Here is a 25,502-nt window from a genome sequence, read left to right on the forward strand (position 1 = left end):
CAGCAAATGAGGAGAGTAGAATTAAATTACAAAGAGAACTTAATGGATTCTTTTGTATTAATGCAACATGTGAGATTAAACAAACAATAGTTTGGGATAAACATAAAGCAGTAATGAGGGGTAATTGCATTAGTACTGAAGCTTTTATTAGGAAATCCTGGGATGCTAAGAGGAATAATTTATTAAAAGAAATAGATTTCATCCAAGAAACTTTAAAAATTACAAGAAATAGAGAATGGAATTTATTACTATCATTTAAGAAAAAGAAATTACAATTACTTGATGAAGAAAGATGGAATAAAATGAAGATGATTATGAAACATAGAATTAGGGGTTGGAGTAACAAATCAATGAAGCAAATGGTACACTATTTGAAAAAAAGAAAAGAGAAATCTCACATCTCTGCTTTAAAAGATAAGGATGGTGTAATAAAACGTAGTAATGTAGAAATGGAAAAAATAATGAGAGATTTTTATGGGGAATTATATAAAAAAGAGTATGTTATTTCGCAAACCTCAGAGGTTAAAAAGAAATTAAAGGAAGAGGATAGCCAAATGTTAAATGCAAAAATCACAAATGAGGAGATATCTAGAGTTATTAAGGGATTGAAACCTGCCAAAGCACCAGGTCCAGACGGTTTTACTGCTGAATATTATAAAGTGTATATGAATGAATTATTACCGCATATGGAAAAATTGTTTAATAATGTAATGGAGACTTTTGAAACTCCACAGACGTGGAAAATGTCAGAAATTATAACGGTCCCAAAACCAGATCATGATTTAATTGACCCGAGTTCTTATCGCCCCATCAGCCTATTAAATCAGGATTATAAGATATTTATGAAAATATTGGCAAATAGGGTGGAGAATATATTACCAAAAATAATTGGAGAAGATCAATATGGATTTGTGAAAGGAAGGAAAATTTATGAACCAATAAGAAACGTGGTCAATGTTTTACACCATGCTACCAGTACCAAAAGAAAATTAAGTATTTTAAAATTAGATGTCTATAAGGCTTTTGACAAAGTTAACCATGACTACCTATTTCAATTATGTAAAGACTTAAATATGGGAGACATATTTTGTAGAGTTATAGAAACAATATATAAGGATAATGTGGCTCAAATCAGAGTAAATGGCAATAGAACAGAAATGGTTAAAATTCAGAATGGAACTAAGCAGGGTTGCCCACTATCCCCAATGTTATTTGCATTAGCAATTGAGACCTTAGCAAACAAAATTAGAAATGATAAGGAATGGAGAGGCTATCAAATAGGGGAACTTGAATTGAAATTAAACTTATTTGCAGATGATGCTATAGTGATGTCTGAAACCCCAATTGAAATGATGAAAAGAATAATGATACTGCTTCAGGAATTTAAAGATCAATCTGGACTTAAGGTTAATATAGATAAATCAGAGATAATATGTTTAAATACTGGCCCCAAAGAGCAAATCGAGATTCAAAAAATTTCAGGATTGAAATTAGGTTGTAAAAAAATGAAATATTTGGGAATTTGGTTGTTCAAGAATCCAATAAAAATAGTTACGGCCAATTATAACCTAATATGGAAAAAAATCCAGAAGCAGATTAAAAATTGGAAGGGTAAAAAGTTAGGAAGAATGGCTAAGATTAGAGCCCTTAAGATGATGATAATACCAAAAATGATGTATTTGTTTCAGGTTCTACCGGGTAGTTTTCCTGAGGCAAAATTAAGAGAATGGGACAATAGACTAAACTTTTGGATTGAAGGAGATAAAAAACCCAGAATAAGGAAGCACTGGCAGTTTGCACAAGAGAAAGAGGGGGGTTGGGGCAGCCCATGTCTATTATTATATAGAAATGCTTTTCAAATGGAAAGGTTACTGGAGCTACAGTTATGGGGGGAAAAGAAATGGGTAGAATTAGAAAAAGAAATTAATAATATAAATAACAAAGAACTATTATTTAAAAATTGGAGTAGAATCGAAACCAGTACCTTAAGTGATCCTTTTAAAGCATGTTTAGAAATATGGCTTAAATGGCAGAGGAAAAGTGGAATAAAGGTATCCAGGCTATCAACGTTATATGTATTGAATATAGGGGATGATGTTAATCTAAGTAGAATTATTAAAGTATTAAATAGTAAAGGCATAACGAGAATTGAACAATTATATGAGAAAGATGGAAGAGTTAGTAGAACCAGATTGGAATGGTGGATAGGTAAACAGAAATGGTTGCAGATTAATGCAATATGTACATATTTAAACAAAAGTGAGAATAAAGAAGCCTTCTTACGGGAAGAAAATAGTTTAGAAAAAATATTAAGTGAAAAGATAAATGAAAGTAAAGCACAAGCCGGTAATATATATAGAATGCTATTGCAGATGGAAGAAGAAGTAACAAAAAGTTTAACAAGATGTTGGCAGGATGATTTACAAATAGATGAAAAAGAAATGAAAGAAATAATAGAAAATATATACAAGATTAAAAATATGAGAGTTAGAGAAATGAGAAGAAAATTTTTACATAAATGGTATTATACACCTGTACAAATTGCACACTTCCAGGGGAAAGAGAAGGGTAAATGTTGGCATGGGTGCCAGAAAAAAGGAATTTTTATGCATATGATCTGGGAGTGTGCAGAAATTCAGAAATTCTGGAAGGTAGTGCAGAATGAAATTAATAAAATGTTAAACATTAACTGGATTATTACAAAAGAAATAGCAATTTTAATTAAATATAGGGAACTAGGAGAATTTAAGGAAATTAAAACCGCAGCATTGGAAAGTGCTCAAGCGGTGATGGTATTAGGTTGGAAAGATTCTACAAAATGGACAGTACAAAATTGGTACTGGTATATGGTGGACCACATACATTTTGAAATTATGGAAATAAGATTAAATAATTTTGATGAGAATAAATTGGAGAAGCTGATGGTGTGATGGAACAAGGTAAAAGACTATATGTTAAGTAGAATCTGTGATGCAAATATGAAAAATAAATTACAATCACTCTTTCAGTAATATTTGTTCAAGATAGAGCCAAGGATTAATAGATAGATAAATAAGCAAAATATTTTTTTGAATCCCTCTGTAGGGGTGGTGGGGGTGATGGGGGGGGTGTTGTTAGGTGACGGGCACATGCACTGTGCACTGTTATATGTTTGTTTTATGTAAACCTATAAAATCTTTTTACAAAAAAAAAAAGACTAAATCAGGGTTTAACTTAGCCGTCTTATCTTAATATTACAACAGTACATAGTTACATTTCAGACGATACTTGTACAGATGCTGTTAAAATTGATGTAGCTTTCTGGAAGTTTATGTTATTCTCTGCTATTTAAAAAAAGATACAATAGCACTGAACCTCTTCAGATCAAGCATTTATTTTTAAAAGCTTGTTCATTTTGTTAAGTTATATAGAACAATAATAAAGCAGTCTTCAAAAAATAAGTATAATAATTTGAACATTCTATAGGCATTTATAGATATTGACTTATCTCCTTGTAGCAAACAACAAACAGCCAGTTTCAGCTGGCTGAAAGCACAAGCAAATAAAATTCTGCCTCTACCTGTTCTTCCTAGCAATTTGCCTCCCTGCTGTTTTAGTTTTACTTTCAGTTTTATCACATGCTATCTGCCTGCAGCCTGAATCAGCTGATGGTGGAGAAACTGAGAAACTGTTAATCAATTGCTTGTGCTAATCAGCCTCTGTTCTGTTTGCTGCAAGGAAATAAATTGCTGGGAGGCAGAGGCAAAAGGGCGGGGGTGACCGGGTGGGGCTACATTCAGTGTATAAGATGCACCCAAGTTTTCATCTTCTTTTGGGGGGGGAGTGCATCTTATACTCTGAAAACTTTGGTAGATCCTTTTTCTCTTGTGAAAATCATCAACCCAGTTACAGTAGAGCTACAGCTATCCAAAATAGTAGGAAAAGTGCACCTTATAGTTTGTTAAAACCTGCTCAGGGATCTAAGTTCAGACCGGTAAGAAAAGAAACCCCAGGCCCAATATAGGGGGTGAAGAAGATCACTATGAAATAAAAAGGATCTTAGATTCTAAATACAGTATTTCAAGGGAAATTTACAATACCTAATGCAATGGGAAAGGTATTCAATATCAGAGGCAGAATGGGTCAAAGGCCACAATGTTAAGGCAGATGGATTAGTGAACAAATTCAACTCTAGGTACCCTTAGAAACCTGAGATACATGTCAAGGGAAAGAGAATGAAAATGGGATGTTAATATGTGTTTAATATTTTTCAGATATCTTTTTTTCTCAGGGGATCTGCATGTCAAGACTGAAAAATGCTTACTCTTCCTATGACTATGACTGCTTTTCAGCTTGTCAAAAAACTGGGGGGAGGAAAGGATAAGATGGGATGCGGAGGCTACAATCAACCCTGGGAGGTAAGAACACTTCTGAAGGTGCTGGCCAAGGGATGGACTATGAGGAGGGGATGAAACTCATTCTGCAGGGTTGCACGGGAATTGGTTTTGTTTTCTTCAGTGCTAAAATGATGTACTCAATATTAACTTTTGTTTTTGAGATTATAAAGTTCTTGAAAGTGCCTGCTTGTGAATAGAACACTCTCCTGTTCGCAGAAGTCTCGCTGTCAAAGCAGATTTTGATTGAAATGTGACCCACGTACTTTCCTGCAGGCTCGGGGACTTGAGATTTTAACGCTGGGGACTGGAGGTGCTGTATGACCAGTGTGTTTTGCAAATTAAATTATCATCACTGCCTTAAGAAAACAATCACACGTCTACATTTCTTTTTGGTGCTCTAAAACTTCACACATTGTTAGTATGTGCAACTTTGTCCATCCTCCCATCATAGTTCCCTCTAAGCTGAGCAGTGAGCAATCGCTCACTTAAAAATCATCATCAACTCAGAGTTTTCCAAACCTGCCCAGAAGCCGAGAGGGAAAGAGTGAGAGGGAAGGAGAGAGAAAGGAAGAGAGAGAAACAGATAGAAAAAAGAGAGGAAGGAAAAGAGAAAGAAAAAGAATGGGAGTAAGGAAGAGAGAAAGAAAATCAAAATCTAGTTTGAAAGTAGCTCAACTACGTATTTAAGTGGCATTTTGATATTGATAGAGTTGCCCTATTATGAGCTCACTGTTATAGACACACAGTACAGTATTTTATTTTGAAATTCTCTGAGGCAAAACAGGGTGGGTTTTTTATTTGTTTGTTGTTTGTTTGTTTGTTTATTCATTCATTCATTCATTTATTATTTCTGTGCCGCCCAGTCCCGAAGGGACTGCCGCTCAGACACTATACTTTTCCGCCCAGCCCCCCAAAAAATTAGAGGGAACACTGCCTCCCATGTCTGTGGGCAATGCCACTGCTGAAATGGCCAGCCGCGGGAACGGAAGATGGCTCCCGGAAAAAAGATGAGGTAGGATAGTGTTCTGTATCCATGGTTATGGGGGTGTCAATCATTATTCAAATTACCTATTTGTAGATAGTTTAAAGTAATTGGTTAAGCCGCGAGTGGGAAAGTACAAACGGCTGTCAAAGCCATGCCTCCCAAAACCTGAGCCCTTTAAAAAAGGGAAACCCGAGCCCAGTGTTGTTACATGTTGCTACAAAATGCTTTCTTTGTTGCAAGCTGTGGATTCCTAATAAAGGAATCTGACCAGACCACTGCGTGTTCTCTCACGATTTAAAAGTGGCGAAGAGGAAGTAAAGAACCCAAGACAAAGTCTTGGAACCCAAATTAGTAGCTCAAGCGCCGGAATTCTTCGACCCAGAGCAACTTAAAAGATATCAGGTGCCGCCCGAAGAAACTTAACTGTACAACCGCATTGCCTCCTTCCCTGAATTTCTCCTGGAACCCCAATGTCCTTTTCTATATAAATACGCTGAAAAAAGAATATCTCGGGCCGACCTTCTTCCACTTACTTTCCCCTTTTCTTCCCTCCCCCTTCCACAAAGATGCTTCTAAACAGCTACTTCCCTCGACCAATACCTCCCTGGCCCCGCAGCGAACAGCGGTCCTCGGCCTCACTTTTGCGCTCTGTACTACTGCTATTCCCAGAGAGCGCGGCGAACAGACGCCTCTCCAGTCCCGCCCCCGCCTGCCTCGCCGTTGGATTCTCACGGGAAGGAGAAAGCCCGCCCACCAGACTGATCGGATCCTGGCTTTTCCCTTTCGCCTGGCTGGGCGCATGCCCCGGGAACGCGCTACCTTTTCTTCCCGAGAGGTCCCGTTGTACTTGGGGCACCGCCGGGAGAAAGCCCAGATCCCGCCTCCAACCAGGTCCCGCCCCACTTTGGGATCAGACGGAGGAGGCGGGTATTGCTGCCGCCACTGGCGGCGCCACGGCCTCCGTGCCCTTCGGTCGGTCGCCAGCTTGGTGCGCAGCTCGCTAGGTTCTACGCGGCTTGCCCGGGGAGCCGCTCGCTTTTCCTCGCCATGCCCGTGGGAGCCTCTCCCTCGGTTAGGTCCCGATACAACCTAGTGGACGACAGACACGACCTACGCGTCCCGCTACATAACGACGACGCCTTCCAGCATGGCATCGGCTTCGAGGCCAAGGTAGGGGCCAGCTGGCCGAAGGGGCGCCGTCGGATGGGGCCGGGCAAAGAGTGTTTAGCAGTCCCTGGTACGCCTGCAAGGAACGGGGAGGACTAGAATTGGGCAGGAGAGGAAATGGGGCTTTCGGAACTTCCTCAGCTCTGATGTAGAGCAGTTTAGGTGGCTCTTTAGTCGTTCTCGACTCGCGTTTGCATGTGTCTGTGTGGTCTTCTTAATACTCAGCGCTAGGATCCTAAATGTAAGAAGAGTTGAAATGGAGTCCGGGGCTCCGGTTTCCACCGCAGAACACCTTCGGGGAAAGAAAACGCCGGTTCCTGTTGACTAGGTCGGCTCCGGTAGGTTCTCGTTACTGCTGAACTTTACCGTTTGCATCTTTGCGCAGTTTTGAAGTTCTTTTCGGGGGCGGTGATGGTCGTGGTATCGAACTGTTGTTACGGTACCAATGGCTTCTAAGACTTGTTCCTCCAAGGATAAGTCCGGAGATGGGATGAAGTTGCTTTGGATGAGTCGATGGTTCTGCAAAAGAGGATTCCAAGCCAGTAGCTGAGTCTGCCTCGCTGGCTTTTCTAGCCGTTCATTGGTTCATCTTCCTCTTGCATTCTGGGAATTCAGTTTTCAGGTTAGATTACACCTTGTAGGTACTTCCTCGTTTTATTCTGCTCGGATTTATTGCCTGAAGTTTCAAGAGCAGGTGCTTTTCACTGTTGCCTTTATTCAAGGATCCAGGTTTTGGACTTCTCTTTTCCTGGATGCAAATAAATATGAATCAATTATACTGTGACTGTTTTAGAACTTAGAATTTATAATTCAGGGTAGCAATAAGGAGCAATGGACCATGGCTTTTTACCTTACTGTACTTCTAACCTACAAATTTCATGGATAACTTTCAGAGAACTGTCACTGTGCAAGACTACTTTGATCTCTAGAATTAGAACTGCAATCTGGAATTCTACAAAGCTGTAATGAGAAAATGAAGTATCTTATTGAATGTATATTTTTCTAATTAATATTTAATATAAGGAATCTAATGCAATGCAGTCTTAATTTCTGTGATGATCTTATGCTGTCTATTCATGAATTCTTTAAAAATGTAGAATTGCAGACCCGCAATTGCCTAGGATCAACTTGGAAAGCAGAACTAACTTCAGAGGCAAGTGTTGTTGGAAAACTTCACAATTGCTGGAAACATAGATGGGGAGGTGACTTCCCAGTCTTTTGACACATCATGTATATTCTTCATATATGGTGGCAAAATAGACAATCACAAAAGGGTTAATGAAAAGAATACAAGACAGAAATAAGCAATTGATCCAGTGAAAGAGCTGAGTGTTGAGTACCAGGGATGGATGGATGAGCCAAGAAACAAATAGCAACAAATCACTTGAGTAAGGAATCATTGTGGAGACAACTGTTGTTAGGTACCCTGAAGGAAAAAAGTTCTAATATTTTCCCTAGGTTCCTTAAAGGTCAGATGCTTGCAGCAAGGGCATTTGAGCTCTGTGGAACCTGCATAACACAAACAAGCGCAGAATTGGTCTTTTCTTTATACTGTGAAATTGTTTTGCTGTATCACCTATTTACTATTTCTAACTATTTCTCAGTTAACAAAACACTTTGAATTCTTTAATTAAAAGGGCACACATAAAATAAATTAAATTGCATGCAAAATTATGTTGTCTTGCATTGATATTCTATTACATTCATCATTGATGGTCTCCTTGCAAAGTTCTTTTTCTTTTAAAGTAAGATCTGATTAGGTATCTAATAAGTATTATCTATTTATATCTGAAGTAGTCAGTTCTACCTCAGACACAGAGAAGTTCCACCTTTAGGGGCTGACAGGAAAGGGTAACTAACAATATACTATTTACAGGATCCATGTTGTTCTTCTACTATATTGCATGTTATGTAGTTATTTATTTGGACCAGTTTCGATGCCCCTCTAAATAGTGTTCACAAGAGGGGGGGGGAGTTGTGTCTGTCCCTGAACACTGTAGGAGACTTTCCCTTATGCAGTGGCACAGAACCTTATCCAGTCTAATGCTTCTTTTCAGTAAGTGGCAGATGTGAAGGAGAAAAATACACCACAAAACGTTAAATATCATTACTGCATGTGTGACTAGAAACATAGAAACATAGAGATTGACGGCAGAAAAAGACCTCATGATCCATCTAGTCTGCCCTTATACTATTTCCTGTATTTTATGGTAGGATGGATCTATGCTTATCCCAGGCATGTTTAAATTCAGCTACTGTCTGCTGGAAGTTTATTCCAAGCATCTACTACTCTTTCAGTAAAATAATATTTTTTCACATTTTACACAGTAACTGAATTTAAACATGCCTGGGATAACTAATCAAAGAGAGAAGCAACCTGAAATTAAAGAGAAACTTCCTAACAGTGAGGACAATTAACCAGTGAAAGAGCTTGCCTTCAGACATTGTGGGTGCTTTATCACTGGATGTTTTTAAGAAGAGACTGTCTGCCCTCCACCCCTCACCCCACCCCGTGCATGTGCACAGGCCTTTCTAAAGCCTGGTACATGAAAAAAATGCCCAAACAGGCAAACCAGAAGTTCAGGGAAACACACTTCCAGTTTGCCCATTGTGCTGTTTTCTGCACTCCAGAGGCTTTAGGGAAGCTTCCTAAAGCTCCAAAGTGCAAAAAAACCAGAACAATGGGCAAACCGGAAATTTGGAAAACACACTTCCGGTTTGCCCATTGTGCTGTTTTTTGCATTCTGGGGCTTCAGGCAGCTTTCCTGAATCTTCTGGAATGCAAAAAACAGCACAATGGCAAACCGGAAGTGCACTTTTCCAAATTTCCAGTTTGTCCACTGGGCATTTTTTTTGCTTCCCTGAAGTGTCTGGCAGACGAAGCAGCCTTTCCCCAAGGCCGAAAATCAGCTGGCATGTGCTGGAGCTGACACATGGCAAAGTCTCGCATGCCCTGTAATATGGCTCCACAGGTGGCATGCGTGCTATAGGTCTGCCATCATGGGTATAGGTTCTGCATGAGCAGAGGGCTGGACTAGATGACCTCCAAGGTCCCTTCCAGCTCTATTCTATACTTGTAGCGTCTTTTGTTATTCTAGTGTCAGCTAATTTCCATTTTGTCTTTATCTCCTTCATAGTTCATTTGGTTTTGAATTGTTGAGCAATTAATTTGTATAGGATACAGCAATAACTAAAAGTACATAATAAAAATGCATGAAAAGGTAAAGAATGATCCGATGTCTAGAATGTAAAAATGCTAGAAGAACCCAAACCTAAAGAGAAAAGAGTCAAATGACATATCAGTGGCAAGGGGAGAGGGCAGAGGTTATACAATAAGTAGAAGTTGGAGGTATCTATAGGCTTATGGGAGGTTCTTGAAGACCAGTTGAGAATGACACGTATACTCCATATGTGTGGACGCACATACATATACATATATAAATAAATAAATAAATAAATATAGAAATATATATTTGTGAAAATGTATATTTCTGTCTTCTATGAACCAAATACAGTGATACCACATCTTACGAATTTAATTCGTTCCCTGATGAGGTTCATAAGTTGAAAAGTTTGTAAGATGAAACAATGTTTCCCATAGGAATCAATGTAAAAGCTAACAATGCATGCAAGCCCAAAACTCACCCCTTTTGCCTCATAAATGCCGGTATTCTGATCCTTGTACGTGGGCGAGTAGAGGAGGGGGGGAAGACAATGCAGGCTGCCCAGAGGGAGCCTCGTGGATGGATTGACATGTGCGGGAAGCTGCCTTGCGGCTTGTCAACTGGCAGGGCTCCCACCCTCCTTGAAAGTTTTCCGCGACAAAGCGCTGGAGGGGATGTCAGGCTACGGGTCCAGAGTCACCCCTCCTACCCCCCAAGCTTCGTACAAAGCCAAGCTTCCCAGCTGGTGGAGGCAGCTGTGGAGGCGAGGGGGGTGCGGCCTCCTTGCCCTCCTGATGGGTGGGGAGAAGCGCAAGGAGAAACTCCTGACGCCACATCCCCCTTGCGGCTAAGCAGTCTCTGCCGGCTGGGAAGCTTGGCTTGGCCGGCACCCAGCCCTCCTGGCGGCTGCTTGCAACACGGAGGCTCCCATGATCGCCGAGCCAAGGTCGTTGGAATTTGCACACGCATGCCCCTTTCTGCCTCCTGCTGCTTTCCTCGGCACTTTGCTTGCCTCCCGCCGACCATCCGTTTCTTTAGCTCGCTGCTCCAGTCAACTTCCCAGGTGCTGGCTTGAGTGAACTGTTCACAATGTCCCTGCGGCACTCAGGACAGGGGGAGGTGGCCAGTCTAGATTGAATTAATCTCTTTCTCCCAATCATCTCCAGTTTTTTTTAAACTGGACACGAATTCGATGCCAAGGGGTAGATGGCGGAACACTTAGGAGCCAGGGTAAGGAAAGGAGGAAGTCGTTAAAAATGCACAGCATCAGGATAGGCAACCGGCAGGCAAGGAAGCCCGCCATGGGAATCTGAAGCTTCACTGGCCTGGGTTGAATGAGCAGAGATTCTAGTGCCTTGAGCTTGGCTATTTTCATTGCGAGAGGATGCTGGAAACTGGAGATGATTGGGAGAAAGAGGTTAATTCAATCCGGTAAACTTTTCCTTTGCACTTCAGATGAGGCAGTGAAGGCGGGCTCGGGTTAGAAGGGGAACTGTAAAAAAAAAAAAATTCTGCTCGCTTTAGATTTGAAATAAGAAATTAGCGTTTTGTTTTTTCTAAAGGGGGATTCCAGAGATGTGGGTCAGAGTTGGAAGCTTGTAGAAGAGGAATCTGGCATTTCCAAGGCACCCCCCCCCAAAAAAAAATCAAATCAAATTGTCACCCGGAATCATGGTGTTCATTCAAAAGCAACTCCAAATTGCTCTCCAGCTTTCCGACCTCCTTTCCCTTCAGAGAAAAAAAGGGGGGGAGTCTCCTAATCAACCCCAACTGTAAAGAACCTCTGCAAATTGATGTTTTTATTTTGTTTTAACAATGCATGTTGTATAGTCCATAAAATGCACACTGAGATTAATTTCAGTTGCCTCTGCAGAGAGCATGTATCAGTTGTGGGATTTAAAACCCCACATCCGTCTCGGGAGGGAGCAGCTCATTGTGTGAAGGAAAATGAGGCTTCCTCACCCCTTACCTGCCATATTTTACCCATGCACACAGAAACACACACCTGAGGCTCAGGAAAGGTTATGTTAGTATATGGGGTTCTTTTAAATCTTTAAATATTTTAATGTTATTTGGATTATTTATGATTTGTTCTATCTTGTTGTGAGCCGCCCCGAGTCTTCGGAGAGGGGCGGCATACAAATCTAATAAATAAATAAATAAATAAATAAATAAATAAATTGGATTCAAGTGCACTTAAAGAGATGAGTCAGGTTCTGTTTTCCGTTTTGTACTTAAGTCGTTTTAATCACTCGCGATGGCCAGGCGCACTTACACGCTGCCCAACGAGCTGCTGATTCCCTCTTTCTGTTTCTTCTTTTGTTGCTTTGAAAATGCCAGACCGTAAATTGCTTGCGATTTCGATGAGGGAAAAGGAAAAGGCAAAAGGGAGAGGGTCAAGCCACCTTCAGCAAATGTGTCCCGGCTTCGGGGTTTCTGAGCGGAGGCTCAGAGAAGCTGGGAGCCACCAACTTGGCTTGGGGGGGCAGAAGGGGTGACTCCAGACCCGGAACCTGACATCCTCCCAAGCGCTTTGCCGCCCACTAGGCAAGAGGAGGAGGAAGGGCGGCATCTCGACCAGCCACTGGAAAGCCAAGGGAAAATCCCAGGCGCTTCGGCTGGCAGTCGGGAGGTGGGGAATCCTGGCGGGGGCAGGAAACAAATGGGAAATCCCAGCGGTGGCAGTCACAAGGCAGGGGAATCCCTGCGGGAGTAAGAGAACGCACGTGCAGTAAGAGAGCCCAGGCACCCAGGCTCGGGTTCGTATGATGAAAATGGTTCTTAAGATGAGGCAAACAAATTTTAAACCCTGGGTTCGTATCACGAAAAGTTCGTATGAAGAGGTGTTCGTAAAACGAGGTATCACTGGAGTTGCAATTTGACAACTGTACTTGTTCCTTCATATTACAACTGATTCTGCTTATTTGGTGTATATTTGTTCCCCTTGGTCATGTGCAGGTCCTTCAGTTTACACACTTCGTTTCCTTTGCTTGAGTGATTCAGCAGTCCCAGGATGAAAAAGAAAAGAATGGGCTTGCTCAGTGTCACAGGATAATCTGAGTCTCTTTCATCCTGTGTTTTTAGACAACATGCCATTTATCTCTAGAGTTGTTATATTAACAAACATTAGTGTAAAGGGGTGGAGGGGGGAAAGCAAAGTTGGTACCTTGTTTGGGGTGCAACACTCGATTCCTTTATATTTAGATTAATCACTATAATTTTTCATCCCACTCTTAAGTGGTATGCTTGAATCCATAACTAGCCAGGTCTATAACTAGTATATGCTGTGAATCAAAATTTCAAATAATAGTTAATTACACACAGCATTATTTATTTATTCATTCATTCATTCATTCATTCATTCATTCATTCATTCATTCATTCATACATACATACATACATACATACATACATACATACCGTTAGGTCATCGAGTCCAATCCCCTGCCTGAGCAGGAAACCCTACAGCACCCCAGTCACTTTATTAAAATGAGCAAATTACTAGGTTTCTATTAATTTTTATTAATTTTTCACAATCATATGATTGTTGGTTTTTATACAAGTTGCCAAATTGCATGAAAGTTGAAACAACAATTTGTAAAATTATCTTCTATAGGAGTTCTGTAAAATTTTGAATGATTACATTAAGCAAATGGAGTGGGGGGAAAAACATCCCTCACTGCAAAAGCTGCTTTTCTGGCCAAGGGTCACATAAATCTAATAAGATGAATAAAGACCATCCATCTGTCACCCTTCTTTTTTATTTTTCAAGTTTAAGCACTCATTAGGGAGTATTTTCCTGCTTTTTGTTTTAAAATAAAATGAAGAGGAAAGTGACAGCAGTGAACTAATTTGACTGAAAGCTAAAATTTGGCCAAGGATTATTAATTTTACCTAGTGCGCTGTTTTATTTTTAACATTGCTATTTCCTACTTTCTTTCCACTAGTAAATTAAAAAATAACTATCATTAAAATATAAAATTAATATAGAGTGAATACTACAAACAAAAACATGCAGCTTGTCAGAAATACACAATGTCTATTGATTTAGTTTATACTTTGATTTTCCTAGTGTAGATGTAGCTTATCTGCCTTCTTTAAAAATGGGCTCATTTATAAACAGTTATAAAAAGAACATAACATGCTGAGGAACGTTGGCTGTCCCTGTCTGGCCCACATGAGGTCAATTGAATATTAGAAATCAGATATAAATAATTATACATAATGTGTGCAGAGAGGGGCGGCATACAAATCTGATTAATAAATCTGATTAATAAATACAACGCCATTGCTTTTATTTTGAAGGCAACCTTTTTTTCCCAATTTACGTAAATGTGTGTGTGCGTGCATGCTTTCACACCTTCACAGCCCTATTGGTTTTACTCTCCACAACAGGCCCAGTTTCTCATGTGGCTCCTTGGGAAAATATTTCCATTCTGAATTAGAAAATGGTATATTTAGACCTTCAAAGTAATATATGGCTAAATATTTAAAAGACTGCATATTCTATTATGTGTCAAACTTTAGGTGAAAAACTTTAGAACCTCTTTGCTTTTCTCTGTGTGTTCTAGCACCTCATAAGGAACGTAATTTAAAGGGAGGTTGTTAGGGAAGAAATAATGTACCAGTGCATGTGTAGATATTAAGTCATACTGTACATGGCAGGCTAAGCATGGAATAGCTCAATGTAATCCTGGTGTTCAGGAATTTTGTCACATTCCATCTCCCAAACCTGAATCTAAGTATTTTTACAACTTATTTCTGGAGATAGGAATAAAGTAGTTTGAAGTGGTGACAATATTGATAGGCATACCAAATATATACGTATAGTAGCCAAAATCTAGATAATCACCAAGATAATAATTAATATATATATAGTTCTCCAAATTTTCCATGCTGTTTTTGTTTTCCAAGTTGAATTGTTCTCTATTGCTATACTGCCTCTCTATATTCAGGGGGTATATGCATTTATAAGGAAATTGTGTATTTAAGAGAGGTAAGAAATATTTCAGAGAAATAATTAAATAATAATAATAATTAATAATACACATAATAACTGCATGCCGATTCTGCAAAACGTTCAATTTTTATACTGCTATTATCAGATTTAAATCAAAACTCTTTCATTTCTTGATCTAAATTACTGACACTTTTCATAGAGCTTCCAAAAAGAAAATTCTGGAAAAATTATCTACTTGAAGTTAAAATTTATTTTTCCTGTATTTTCCAGAATATTATTAAAGTTGGGTTGTATGACATTTGTACCTTTGTGTAATTAGTTTCTCCCTGTAATTGTGATACTCAGATATGAAAAAGTAAAAGTAGATTGTACTATCCAGCATATTAATGTTATTTTTAGAACTGTTCCTTGGCAATTTCTGATTTTTTCATCTTGAATTTGAAACATGAATTATCCAAGTCATTCAGAAATTATATAATAAATGATTTGCCAATAATTAACTGAAATGAATGCAGTGCAATTTAATGACTAAATATTTTTAAAGTAAACATGTTTCTATGAAAATAGTAAAAAAGGAAAGAGATTGGCATTGTTTTTTTTAAAAAAATAAAATTTATTAAATTATATACATAAATAAAAGACATCTATTAACAGATCATTGAGTACATAAATTGTGAGTACGATTGTATTTTTTCTGTTAAAAGACAATACAACAAATAACCCCATCCCTACCCCTGCTGCCTCGTTGCAGCTGCTCTTATTGTATTTTTACGGAAATTCATATCAGCGAAATCATATATATAAATATTTATAAATTGTACATATATACATCTCTGTTCTTATATCAAAGTAACAATAATATTTCAATTAAAAGTTGTCAACAGATAAATAAAGTGATACTTATCTATATTTGGGTTGTTATTGTATTTTAATTCTTTATTTATTTATTTGTTGTTTTTTTTTATCCCCTCGATCGTTGACCCAATTATAAAAGTTTTTCCATGTGTCTGTGTCTTGTGAGTTTTTATCATTCTTCAATTTTTGTGTTAATGTATCGTATTCAGCACAGTCTAGGATTTTTTTGATCAAATCTCTATCTGTTGGTGGTTCTTCTTTCTTCCAGTTTTGTGCTATAGTAATCCTGCTTGCCGTTATTATGTGTTGTAAAAGGTGATATTCTTTTTTCTTAATTTTTAAATCTATTATACCTAATAGAAAAATCTCTGGTTTGATTTGTAATTTAATTTTAGTAATTTCATATATTCAATTTCTAATTTTAATCCATATTGTTCTGATTTTTGGGCAGGTCCACCACATGTGGAAAAATGTTCCATTTGTATTTGTACATCTCCAGCAATTTGGTTTTAATTTGGGATAAATTTGGGCTAGTCTTGATGGTGATATATGCCACCTATAAAACATTTTTATAATATTTTCTTTGTATGCTGCAGATTTAGTTATTTTATAGTTTTTTTCCCATACTGTCTTCCATTGGTCAATGTAGATGTTATATCCCATATTTCTTGCCCAACTAGTCATAGATCCTTTCACTAATTCTGTTTCCATTTCATAGTGTATTAAATAGTTATATATTTTTGTTATGAAGTTTTTCTCTCCTCCTAATATCAATTTGTCGAGATCTGTATGTTTTCCCTGTATCCCTTCTTTTTAAAAATCGTTTTGCCATTTTGAATATATTAGCACACATTTTTTACATTTACGAAACCCTGGGGCACATTGAGCGACGGGGGGGGGGAGGGGAGACTAAAAAAAATTCCGACAAAAAAAATCTCTTTCTCTCTCTTCCTACCTTTCGCTCTATTTCTTTCTCCCTCCCTCTTTCTCTCCCTTCATCTTTCTTTCTCTCCATCCCTTTCTCTTCCTTCCTTCCTCTTTTTTGCTTTCTTTCTCTCTCTCTCCCTCCCTCCCTCTATGTCTTTCTCTCTCTCTCCTTCCCTCCCTCCCTCTCTCTCTCTTGCTTTCTTTCTCTATCTTTCTCTTGCTTTCTTTTTCTTGTTCTTTCTCTCTCTCTTGCTTTCTTTCTCTCTCTTGTTCTTTTTCTCTCTGTCGCTCGCTCTTTCTCTCTCTTGCTTTCTCTCTCTCTCTCTCTGAGTTTCGCGGCACACCTGACCATGTCTCGCGGCACACTGGTTGAAAAACACTGTACAGTGGTACCTCGAGATACGAGTTTAATTCGTTCCGGACCTGTGCTCTTAAGTCGAGCAGCTCTTATCTCGAACGACTTTTCCCCATAGGAATTAATGTAAATAATTTTAATTGGTTCCAGCCCTCAAAAAATTCACAAAGTTAGTCTAAATTATGCAAAAATACATGTTTTTAATGAAGAAACTTGTAAACTTTCTTAAACTTTTAAATTTACATATGTACACAGTAGCCTAATCATCTGTTTTTGCCTTTTTGGCTGCACTTTCACTTGGAGCAGCTCTTTTTGTAAAAAATGTGTCCAATGACATCTGCTTTTTCCTGCTTTTCAAAATGTTGCGAAAGTGAGTCAATGAGGTGTCATTGAAAAGTGCTGCTGAACAACTCGTGGCTACTTTCTCTGGGTGATTTTTTTCCACAAAACTGACAACGTTCTCCCATTGCGCTAGCATCGCTTTTATCTCACTGGTAGGAATGGCTTTCTGTGGTTCCTGCATCTCTTCCTCACTGCTGCTCATCTCTTGGGTCAGATCCGTCTGTTGCATCTTATGGAGCGCCTTCAGGTCCTCTGTAGAGAGCGGTTCTTCATGCTCTTCGACAAGCTCATTGATGTCACCCTCGTCTACCTCCAGACCCATACACTTACCGAGTGACACAATCTCCTCCAATGGGGTGTCAGTCTCGGTGATGTCCTCAGTCTCACCCTCGGGCTCAGCAGAGTCCCTTGGTGCAACAGCAGCAGGCCACAACTTCTTCCACGCCGAGTTCAGGTTTCGCCTTGACACTTCTTGCCAGGCAAGGTCAATGATGTTAAGGCAAGAAACGATGTTAAAATGATCCTTCCAAAACTCACGCAGTGTCAAGTTTGTGTTCTCTGTTACATCGAAACATCGGCGGAACAGATGCTTCGTGTACAGTTTCTTGAAGTTAGCTATGACCTGCTGATCCATTGGTTGCAGGATTGAAGTCGTGTTGGGTGGGAGAAAGACAACCTTCACAAATTGAAATTCTTCAAGGATGTCGTCTTGAAGAGCAGGTGGGTGGCCTGGAGCATTGTCGAGCAGCAGTAAGGCTTGTAGGGGGAGTTCATTAGCCAGAAGATATTCCTTCACCGTAGGACCAAAAACAAGATTTACCCAGTCCACAAAGAACTGCCTCGTTACCCATGCCCTTGCATTGGAGCGCCACAGGACATGGAGTCTTTCCTTTAGGATTTTGTGCGTCTTGAACGCGCGAGGATTCTCCGAATGGTACACGAGAAGTGGCTTCACTTTACAGTCACCCAACGCGTTTGCACACAATGCAAGGGTTAGACGGTCCTTCATGGGCTTATGTCCTGGCAGGCTCTTTTCCTCGGCAGTAATGAAAGTCCTACGGGGCATTTTCTTCCAAAACAGCCCAGTCTCATCACAGTTAAAGATCTGTTGAGAGACATAGCCTTCTTGTTCAACCAGGCTAGCAAAATGCACAACAAACTCCTCCGCTGCCTTGATGTCTGCACTCGCTGCCTCCCCATGCCGAACCACTGAGTGAATGCCACTTCTTTTTCTGAACCTGTCAAACCACCCATGGCTTGCCTTGAACTCATCTGGATCTCCCGACGAGGATGGTTCATTGCTCTTCAGATCGGCGAATATCGCACGAGCCTTCTCGCTGATGACCGCCTCTGTTATTGTATCTCTGGCCAGCTCCTTTTCTTTTATCCAAATTAGCAATAACCTCTCCATCTCTTCATGAACAGACGTCCTGAGTTGGGAAATTATTGTCGCTCCTTTTGCTGGTTTAACACCTTTAAGGATGTCCTTCTGCTTCAGGATTGTACAGATGGTGGATGTGCTGCGTTGGAACTTCCTCGCAAGGTCAACAACACGAGTCCCTTTTTCGTGCAAATTAATGATCTCCTGCTTCGCTTCTATGGATATCATCATCATCTTCTTCTTCTCAGCGGCCTTTTTTGGAGCCATCCTCGCTCTAAACACCGACACCACCGAGACAACTGGAAGCCAACTAGGAAGTTCGGCTCCTATCCCGAATTTGCCTGCAAGCAGAAAAATTAAAATCAGCCAAGTAAGAAAGTTTTAATGCCAACACTTAGAAGGTCCTATTGGTCAGCACTTTGGCCCACAAGCCTATTTGCTCCTTCTGGGGGAAGCCTCTGACCATCCTTTGATAGGACTAGAATTAGAGAAAGTGGATGTAGAAATCCTATTTATTCTATGGTCTCAGAAATGGAGTGCAGAATGAATAAATCATTAAAGCTGATGTTTCTTCTGACCTTGCTAGGCCAAGTCAGGAAATGTAGACATTACAAGAACCTAATAAGATGATAAACTGAGAGCTTTCCTTCCCTTCCTCTTTTTACCCAAAACAATCAACATGGCAAACTTTCAACTTCTCTGCCACCCAATCCTGTAGGACAGAGGTCCCCAACCTTTTTTGCACCAGGGACCGGCTTTAAGCTAGACCAGTTTTCCATGGCCCGGTGGTGGTGGGGAGCTAGCTGTCAGCGGCGCCGTAAAAGGGGCGATCAAGAGAGGAATGGGTGAATGAATGGACGGAGGGTGGGTGGGAAGGAAGGAAGGAAAGAGGGAAGGGACAGGAACAGAGGAAGGAAGCAAGGAAACTTATGAAAGGGGAGAGTAAGAGAGGAAGGAGTGAAAGAAGGGAATGAGGGAGGAAAGAAGGGAGGAAGGAAAAGGAAAGCAAGAAATGGAGGGAGGAAAGGAAGGAAGGAAGGAGAGAAAGAAAGAGAAAGAAAGAAAGAAAGAGAAAGAAAGAAAGAAGAATGAAAGAGCAAGAGAGAAAAAGAAAGAGAGAAAGAAAGAAAGAGAAAGAAAGAAGAAAGCAAGAGAAAGAAAAAAGAATGAAAGAGAGAAAAAGAAAGAGAGAAAGAAAGAAAGGAGAAAGAAAGAAGAATGAAAGAGCAAGAGAGAAAAAGAAAGAGAGAAAGAAAGAAGAATGAAAGAGAGAAAAAGAAAGAGAGAAAGAAAGAAAGCAAAAGAAAGAAGAATGAAAGAGAAAGAAAGAATGAAAGAGAAAGAGAGAAAAAGAAGAATGAAAGATAAAGAAAGAAGAAAAAGCAAAAGAAAGAAGAATGAAAGAGAAAGAAAGAATGAAAGAGAAAGAGAGAAAAAGAAGAATGAAAGAGAAAGAAAGAAGAATGAAAGAGAAAGAATGAAGAATGAAAGAGAAAGAAAGAAGAATGAAAGAGAAAGAAAGAAGAATGAAAGAGAGAAAAAGAAAGAGAGAAAGAAAGAAAGGAGAAAGAAAGAAGAATGAAAGAGCAAGAGAGAAAAAGAAAGAGAGAAAGAAAGAAGAATGAAAGAGAGAAAAAGAAAGAGAGAAAGAAAGAAAGCAAAAGAAAGAAGAATGAAAGAGAAAGAAAGAATGAAAGAGAAAGAGAGAAAAAGAAGAATGAAAGATAAAGAAAGAAGAAAGAAAGCAAAAGAAAGAAGAATGAAAGAGAGAAAAAGAAGAATCAAAGATAAAGAAAGAAGAATGAAAGCGAAAGAAAGAAGAATGAAAGATAAAGAAAGAAGAATGAAAGAGAAAGAAAGAAGAATGAAAGATAAAGAGAGAAAAAGAAGAATGAAAGATAAAGAAAGAAGAAAGAAAGCAAAAGAAAGAAGAATGAAAGAGAGAAAAAGAAGAATGAAAGATAAAGAAAGAAGAATGAAAGAGAAAGAAAGAAGAATGAAAGATAAAGAAAGAAGAATGAAAGAGAAAGAAAGAAGAATGAAAGATAAAGAAAGAAGAATGAAAGAGAAAGAAAGAAGAATGAAAGAGAAAGAAAGAAGAATGAAAGAGAAAGAAAGAAGAATCAAAGAGAAAGAAAGAAGAATGAATAAAGAGAGAAAGAAAGGCAACTTCAAAGAAAGGCTCACTGAACATCTCTCACTCTCTCTCTCTCCCCCTCTCCCTTTCCCTCCCTCTTTCTCTTCCTTCCCTTCTTTCTCTCTCTCCATCCCTCGCCCTCTGACTTCCCTCCCTTGCTTCTGAAGGGACGAGCGCGGGCACGAACGCGCGTGGGGGCCGCTAGAAGAAGGGTTTTTTTGCTTCCCCCCCCCCCGCGTCTCGCAGTGAAAGTGCCCCGGGTTTTTTTGCTTATTTTTTCTTGCTTATTTTTTCCCGCGTCTCGCAGCGAAAGTGCCCCGGGTTTTTTTGCTTATTTTTTCCCGCGTCTCGCAGCAAAAGTGCCCCGGGGTTTTTTGCTTATTTTTTCTTGCTTATTTTTTCCCGCGTCTCGCAGCGAAAGTGCCCCGGGTTTTTTTGCTTATTTTTTCCCGCGTCTCGCAGCGAAAGTGCCCCGGTTTTTTTTGCTTATTTTTTCTTGCTTATTTTTTCCCGCCTCTCGCAGCGAAAGTGCCCCGGGTTTTTTGCCACCCCCCCCCGCTCGCAGCGAGTGCTTGTCCGTGCGGTTTTTTTGCCACCACCCCCGCTCGCAGCGAGTGCTTGTCCGTGCGGTTTTTTTGCCACCCCCCCCCGCCCGCCTCTCGCAGCGAGTGCTTGTCCGTGCGGTTTTTTTGCCACCCCCCCCGCTCGCAGCGAGTGCTTGTCCGTGCGGTTTTTTGCCACCCCCCCGCCCGCCTCTCGCAGCGAGTGCTTGTCCATGAGGTTTTTTTGCCACCCCCCCGCTCGCAGCGAGTGCTTGTCCGTGCGGTTTTTTTGCCCCCCCCCGCTCGCAGCGAGTGCTTGTCCGTGTGGGTTTTTTGCCACCCCACCCCCCGCTCGCCTCTCGCAGCGAGTGCTTGTCCATGCGGGTTTTTTGCCACCCCCCCCCGCTCGCAGCGAGTGCTTGTCCGTGCGGTTTTTTTGCCACCCCCCCGCTCGCAGCGAGTGCTTGTCCGTGCGGTTTTTTTGCCCCCCCCGCCCGCCTCTCGCAGCGAGTGCTTGTCCGTGCGGTTTTTTTGCCACCCCCCCCGCTCGCAGCGAGTGCTCTGTCCGTGTGGTTTTTTTGCCACCCCCCCCGCCCGCCTCTCGCAGCGAGTGCTTGTCCGTGCGGTTTTTTTGCCACCACCCCCCGCTCGCAGCGAGTGCTTGTCCGTGCGGGTTTTTTTGCCACCCCCCCGCTCGCCTCTCGCAGCGAGTGATTGTCCATGCGGTTTTTCTGCCCCCCCCGCTCGCAGCGAGTGCTTGTCCGTGTGGTTTTTTTGCCACCCCCCGCTCGCAGCGAGTGCTTGTCCGTGCGGTTTTTTTGCCCCCCCCCCGCTCGCAGCGAGTGCTTGTCCGTGCGGTTTTTTTGCCACCCCACCCCCCGCTCGCCTCTCGCAGCGAGTGCTTGTCCATGCGGTTTTTTTGCCACCCACCCCCCCGCTCGCCTCTCGCAGCGAGTGCTTGTCCATGCGGTTTTTTTGCCACCCCCCCCGCTCGCAGCGAGTGCTTGTCCGTGCGGTTTTTTGCCACCCCCCCCCGCTCGCAGCGAGTGCTTGTCCGTGCGGTTTTTTTGCCACCCCCCCCCCCCGCTCGCAGCGAGTGCTTGTCCGTGCGGTTTTTTGCCCCCCCCCCGCTCGCCTCTCGCAGCGAGTGCTTGTCCATGCGGTTTTTTTGCCCCCCCCCCGCTCGCAGCGAGTGCTTGTCCATGCGGTTTTTTTGCCACACCCCCCGCTCGCAGCGAGTGCTTGTCCGTGCGGTTTTTTTGCCACCCCCCGCTCGCAGCGAGTGCTTGTCCGTGCGGTTTTTTTGCCACTACCCCCCGCTCGCAGCGAGTGCTTTTCCGTGCGGGTTTTTTTGCCACACCCCCCCCCCGCTCGCCTCTCGCAGCGAGTGCTTGTCCATGCGGTTTTTTTGCCGCCACCCCCCCCGCTCGCAGCGAGTGCTTGTCCGTGCGGTTTTTTTGCCACCACCCCCCGCTTGCAGCGAGTGCTTGTCCGTGCGGTTTTTTTGTTTCCCCCCCCCGCCCGCTTCTGCACCCCCAGCAGAAGCCAAGGACTCACCAAGAGCTGGATACTGAGAAGAGCCGGGCTGGTTTGCTTTGCTTCCGAGCTGATGCAGAGCCGAATAAAGCGTCACGCCCCCCTGACGCTTTTGGCGGCAAAAGAGCCCAGCATCGCTTCGGAAGCCGCCGAAAGCGTCAGAGGGGCGTGACGCTTTATTCGGCTCTGCATCAGCTCGGAAGCAAAGCAAGCCAGCCCGGCTCTTCTCGGCTCGTATCCCGAATGGAAGCTCGTGAGTCGAGCAAAAATTTCTCTACTCTCCCAGCTCGTATCTCGAGTAGCTCGTAAGTAGAGCTGCTCGTATGTCGGGGTTCCACTGTATTAGCGTATATGGCCACCAATCAATTTTGATGTTTTGTTCTGTTAAAGCTTTTCTTGATTTAATAATACCCTCTGAGTTTAATACTTGATTATAAGTTACCATTTTTTTTAGTTCTGTAGTGTTTGGGTGTGTCAAGGCTTCCATGCCGGAGTACCATCTGGGAATTCTTGTGTAATGTTCTTTTTTTATTTTTAACCATATTATTATTAGGGCATCTCTAATCAAGTGATTTTTAAAATATTTTGGAATTTTTTGGTTTTGATTCCACAAAATATTATGCCAACTGGTTAATATATCATGGCCTTCTAATGCTAGTAATCTTTCATGTTTAATTTCTATCCAGTCTTTGATCCAAAGAAGGGTAGCTGCATGATAGTAAATTTTAAAATCTGGTAAGCCCAGACCTCCCTGTCTGGTTTTATCCTGTAGCCATTTCAGTCTTATTCTAGGCCTTTTGTTGTTCCATATAAATTTGGAGATGATTTTATTTAATTTGGTAAAAAAAATGGTTATCTAGTTTTACCGGTATCGTTTGGAAGAGGTAGAGGAATTTTGGTAAAATTGTCATTTTTATCGTTGCTACTCTTCCTAATAAAGAAATTTGAAGTTTGTTCCAATCGGTAAGCTGCTTCTCTGTTTTTTTCAGCAGTGTTTCATAATTGTTTTCTTTAATTGTACTGCATTTTTTTGTTAATATAATACCTATATATTTAACCTTTTTGGCAATTTTGATTTCCAACATATCCTCTAAAGTTTTTTCTTGTTCTTTATTCATATTTTTCGTTATAATTTTGGTTTTTTGAATATTTATTTTTAGTCCTGCTATGTTACCAAATTCCTCTACCTCCTCCATTATATGTTTCCCTGATTTCCTTGGGTTTTCTAATATGAAGACTAAGTTGTCTGCATATGCCTGCAACTTGAATTCCTGATTTTTAATTTCCAGCCCTCATATTTTTGGGTTAGATCTAATCTGCTTTAACAATGTCTCGGTAGCTAGGATATACAATAAAGGAGATAGTGGACATCTTTGTCGGACCCCTTTCTCAATTTGGAATTTTTCTGTTATGTCCCCATTAATTGAAATTCTTGTATATTGCTTTTGATAAATAGTCTCAATCATTGTAATAAATTTAGAGCCAAATTTCATTTGTTTTGTTAATTCCTTCATAAATTCCCAATTCAAATTATCGAACGCTTTTTGAGCATCAAAATAAATGAGGGCCATTTGTTTTTCAGAGTGCCTTTTGTAAAATTCTAGGACGTCCAAGATTGTCCTTGTATTGTTTCTAATAAATCTACCAGGTAGGAAACCATTTTGGTCGGGGTGTATCCTATTGTTTAGAATTGGTTTTAATCTGTTTGCCATAATACTCATGAATATTTTGTAATCTACATTCAATAGTGATATAGGTCTATAATTTTGTACAGTGGTACCTCGGTACTCGAACGCTTCCTTTCTCGTACATTTCGGATAACGAACAAAATTTTCGGCAAAAATTTGCTTCGGTATCTGAACAAAAATTCAGATACCAAACAGCCAGAGAAAATTTTGTTCATTATCCGAAATGTAATCCCGGCAGCTTCAGGGGGCTGAGGAGCTCTTTTAAGAGCTCCAAGCTGCAGGAAAGGTGGGGGCTGTTGCAATCTTGGCAGCTTCTGGGGGCTCCTTTCCTCATTGTTTCCTTTTATTACCTGTAAGGAGCTTCAAAAACTTTTTCCCTGTGGCTGCAACAGCGGCGATTTCCCTTCCAGTAGCAACAGCGCCGGGAACGTCACGTGATGAAGGGAAGCCAGCAGAGCCATCTCAGCAATTGCTGCCGCTCCAGCAGCTTCCCTTCATTACGTGACTTCCCGGCGCTGTTGCTACTGGAAGGGAAATCGCCGCTGTTGCAGCCACAGGGAAAAAGTTTTTGAAGCTCCTTACAGGTAATAAAAGGAAGCAATGAGGAAAGGAGCCCCCAGAAGCTGCCAAGATTGCAACAGCCCCCACCTTTCCTGCAGCTTGGAGCTCTTAGAGAGCTCCTCAGCCCCCTGAAGCTGCCGGGATGGCAGCTTCTGGGGGCTCCTTTCCTCATTGCTTCCTTTTATTACCTGTAAGGAGCTTCAAAAACTTTTTCCCTGTGGCTGCAACAGCGGCGGCTTCCTTTCCAGTAGCAAGAGCGCCGGGAAGTCACGTAATGAAGGGAAGCTGCTGGAGCGGCAGCAATTGCTGAGATGGCTCCGCCGGCTTCCCTTCATCACGTGATGTTCCTGGCGCTGTTGCTACTGGAAGGGAAATCGCCGCTGTTGCAGCCACAGGGGAAAAGTTTTTGAAGCTGTTTACAGGTAATAAAAGGAAGCAATGAGGAAAAGAGCCCCCCAAAGCTGCCGGGATTGCAGCAGCCCCCACCTTTCCTGCAGCTTGGAGTAGCGAATTTATTTATCCCATT

At 41.3% G+C, this 25,502-nt stretch overlaps 1 protein-coding gene across 8 annotated transcripts in view; it reads left to right on the plus strand.

The window, feature by feature from the left end:
- The first annotated feature begins 6,146 nt into the window (after positions 1 to 6,146).
- Positions 6,147 to 25,502, plus strand: part of LOC139164552 (carboxyl-terminal PDZ ligand of neuronal nitric oxide synthase protein-like) — a 230,310-nt gene continuing 210,954 nt past the window's right edge. For all 8 annotated transcript variants that reach the window (XR_011558634.1, XM_070746840.1, XM_070746843.1 and 5 more), the window contains exon 1: positions 6,147 to 6,531. Coding sequence is in view for 7 of the 8 variants with exons in the window: in XM_070746840.1 (XP_070602941.1) it covers positions 6,409 to 6,531 (123 nt within the window). In the remaining variant the exon portion in view is untranslated. The remainder of the gene's footprint in view (positions 6,532 to 25,502) is intronic.

Source organism: Erythrolamprus reginae, chromosome 3, assembly GCF_031021105.1.
Source record: "Erythrolamprus reginae isolate rEryReg1 chromosome 3, rEryReg1.hap1, whole genome shotgun sequence".
In the NCBI taxonomy this organism is placed as follows: domain Eukaryota; kingdom Metazoa; phylum Chordata; class Lepidosauria; order Squamata; family Dipsadidae; genus Erythrolamprus; species Erythrolamprus reginae.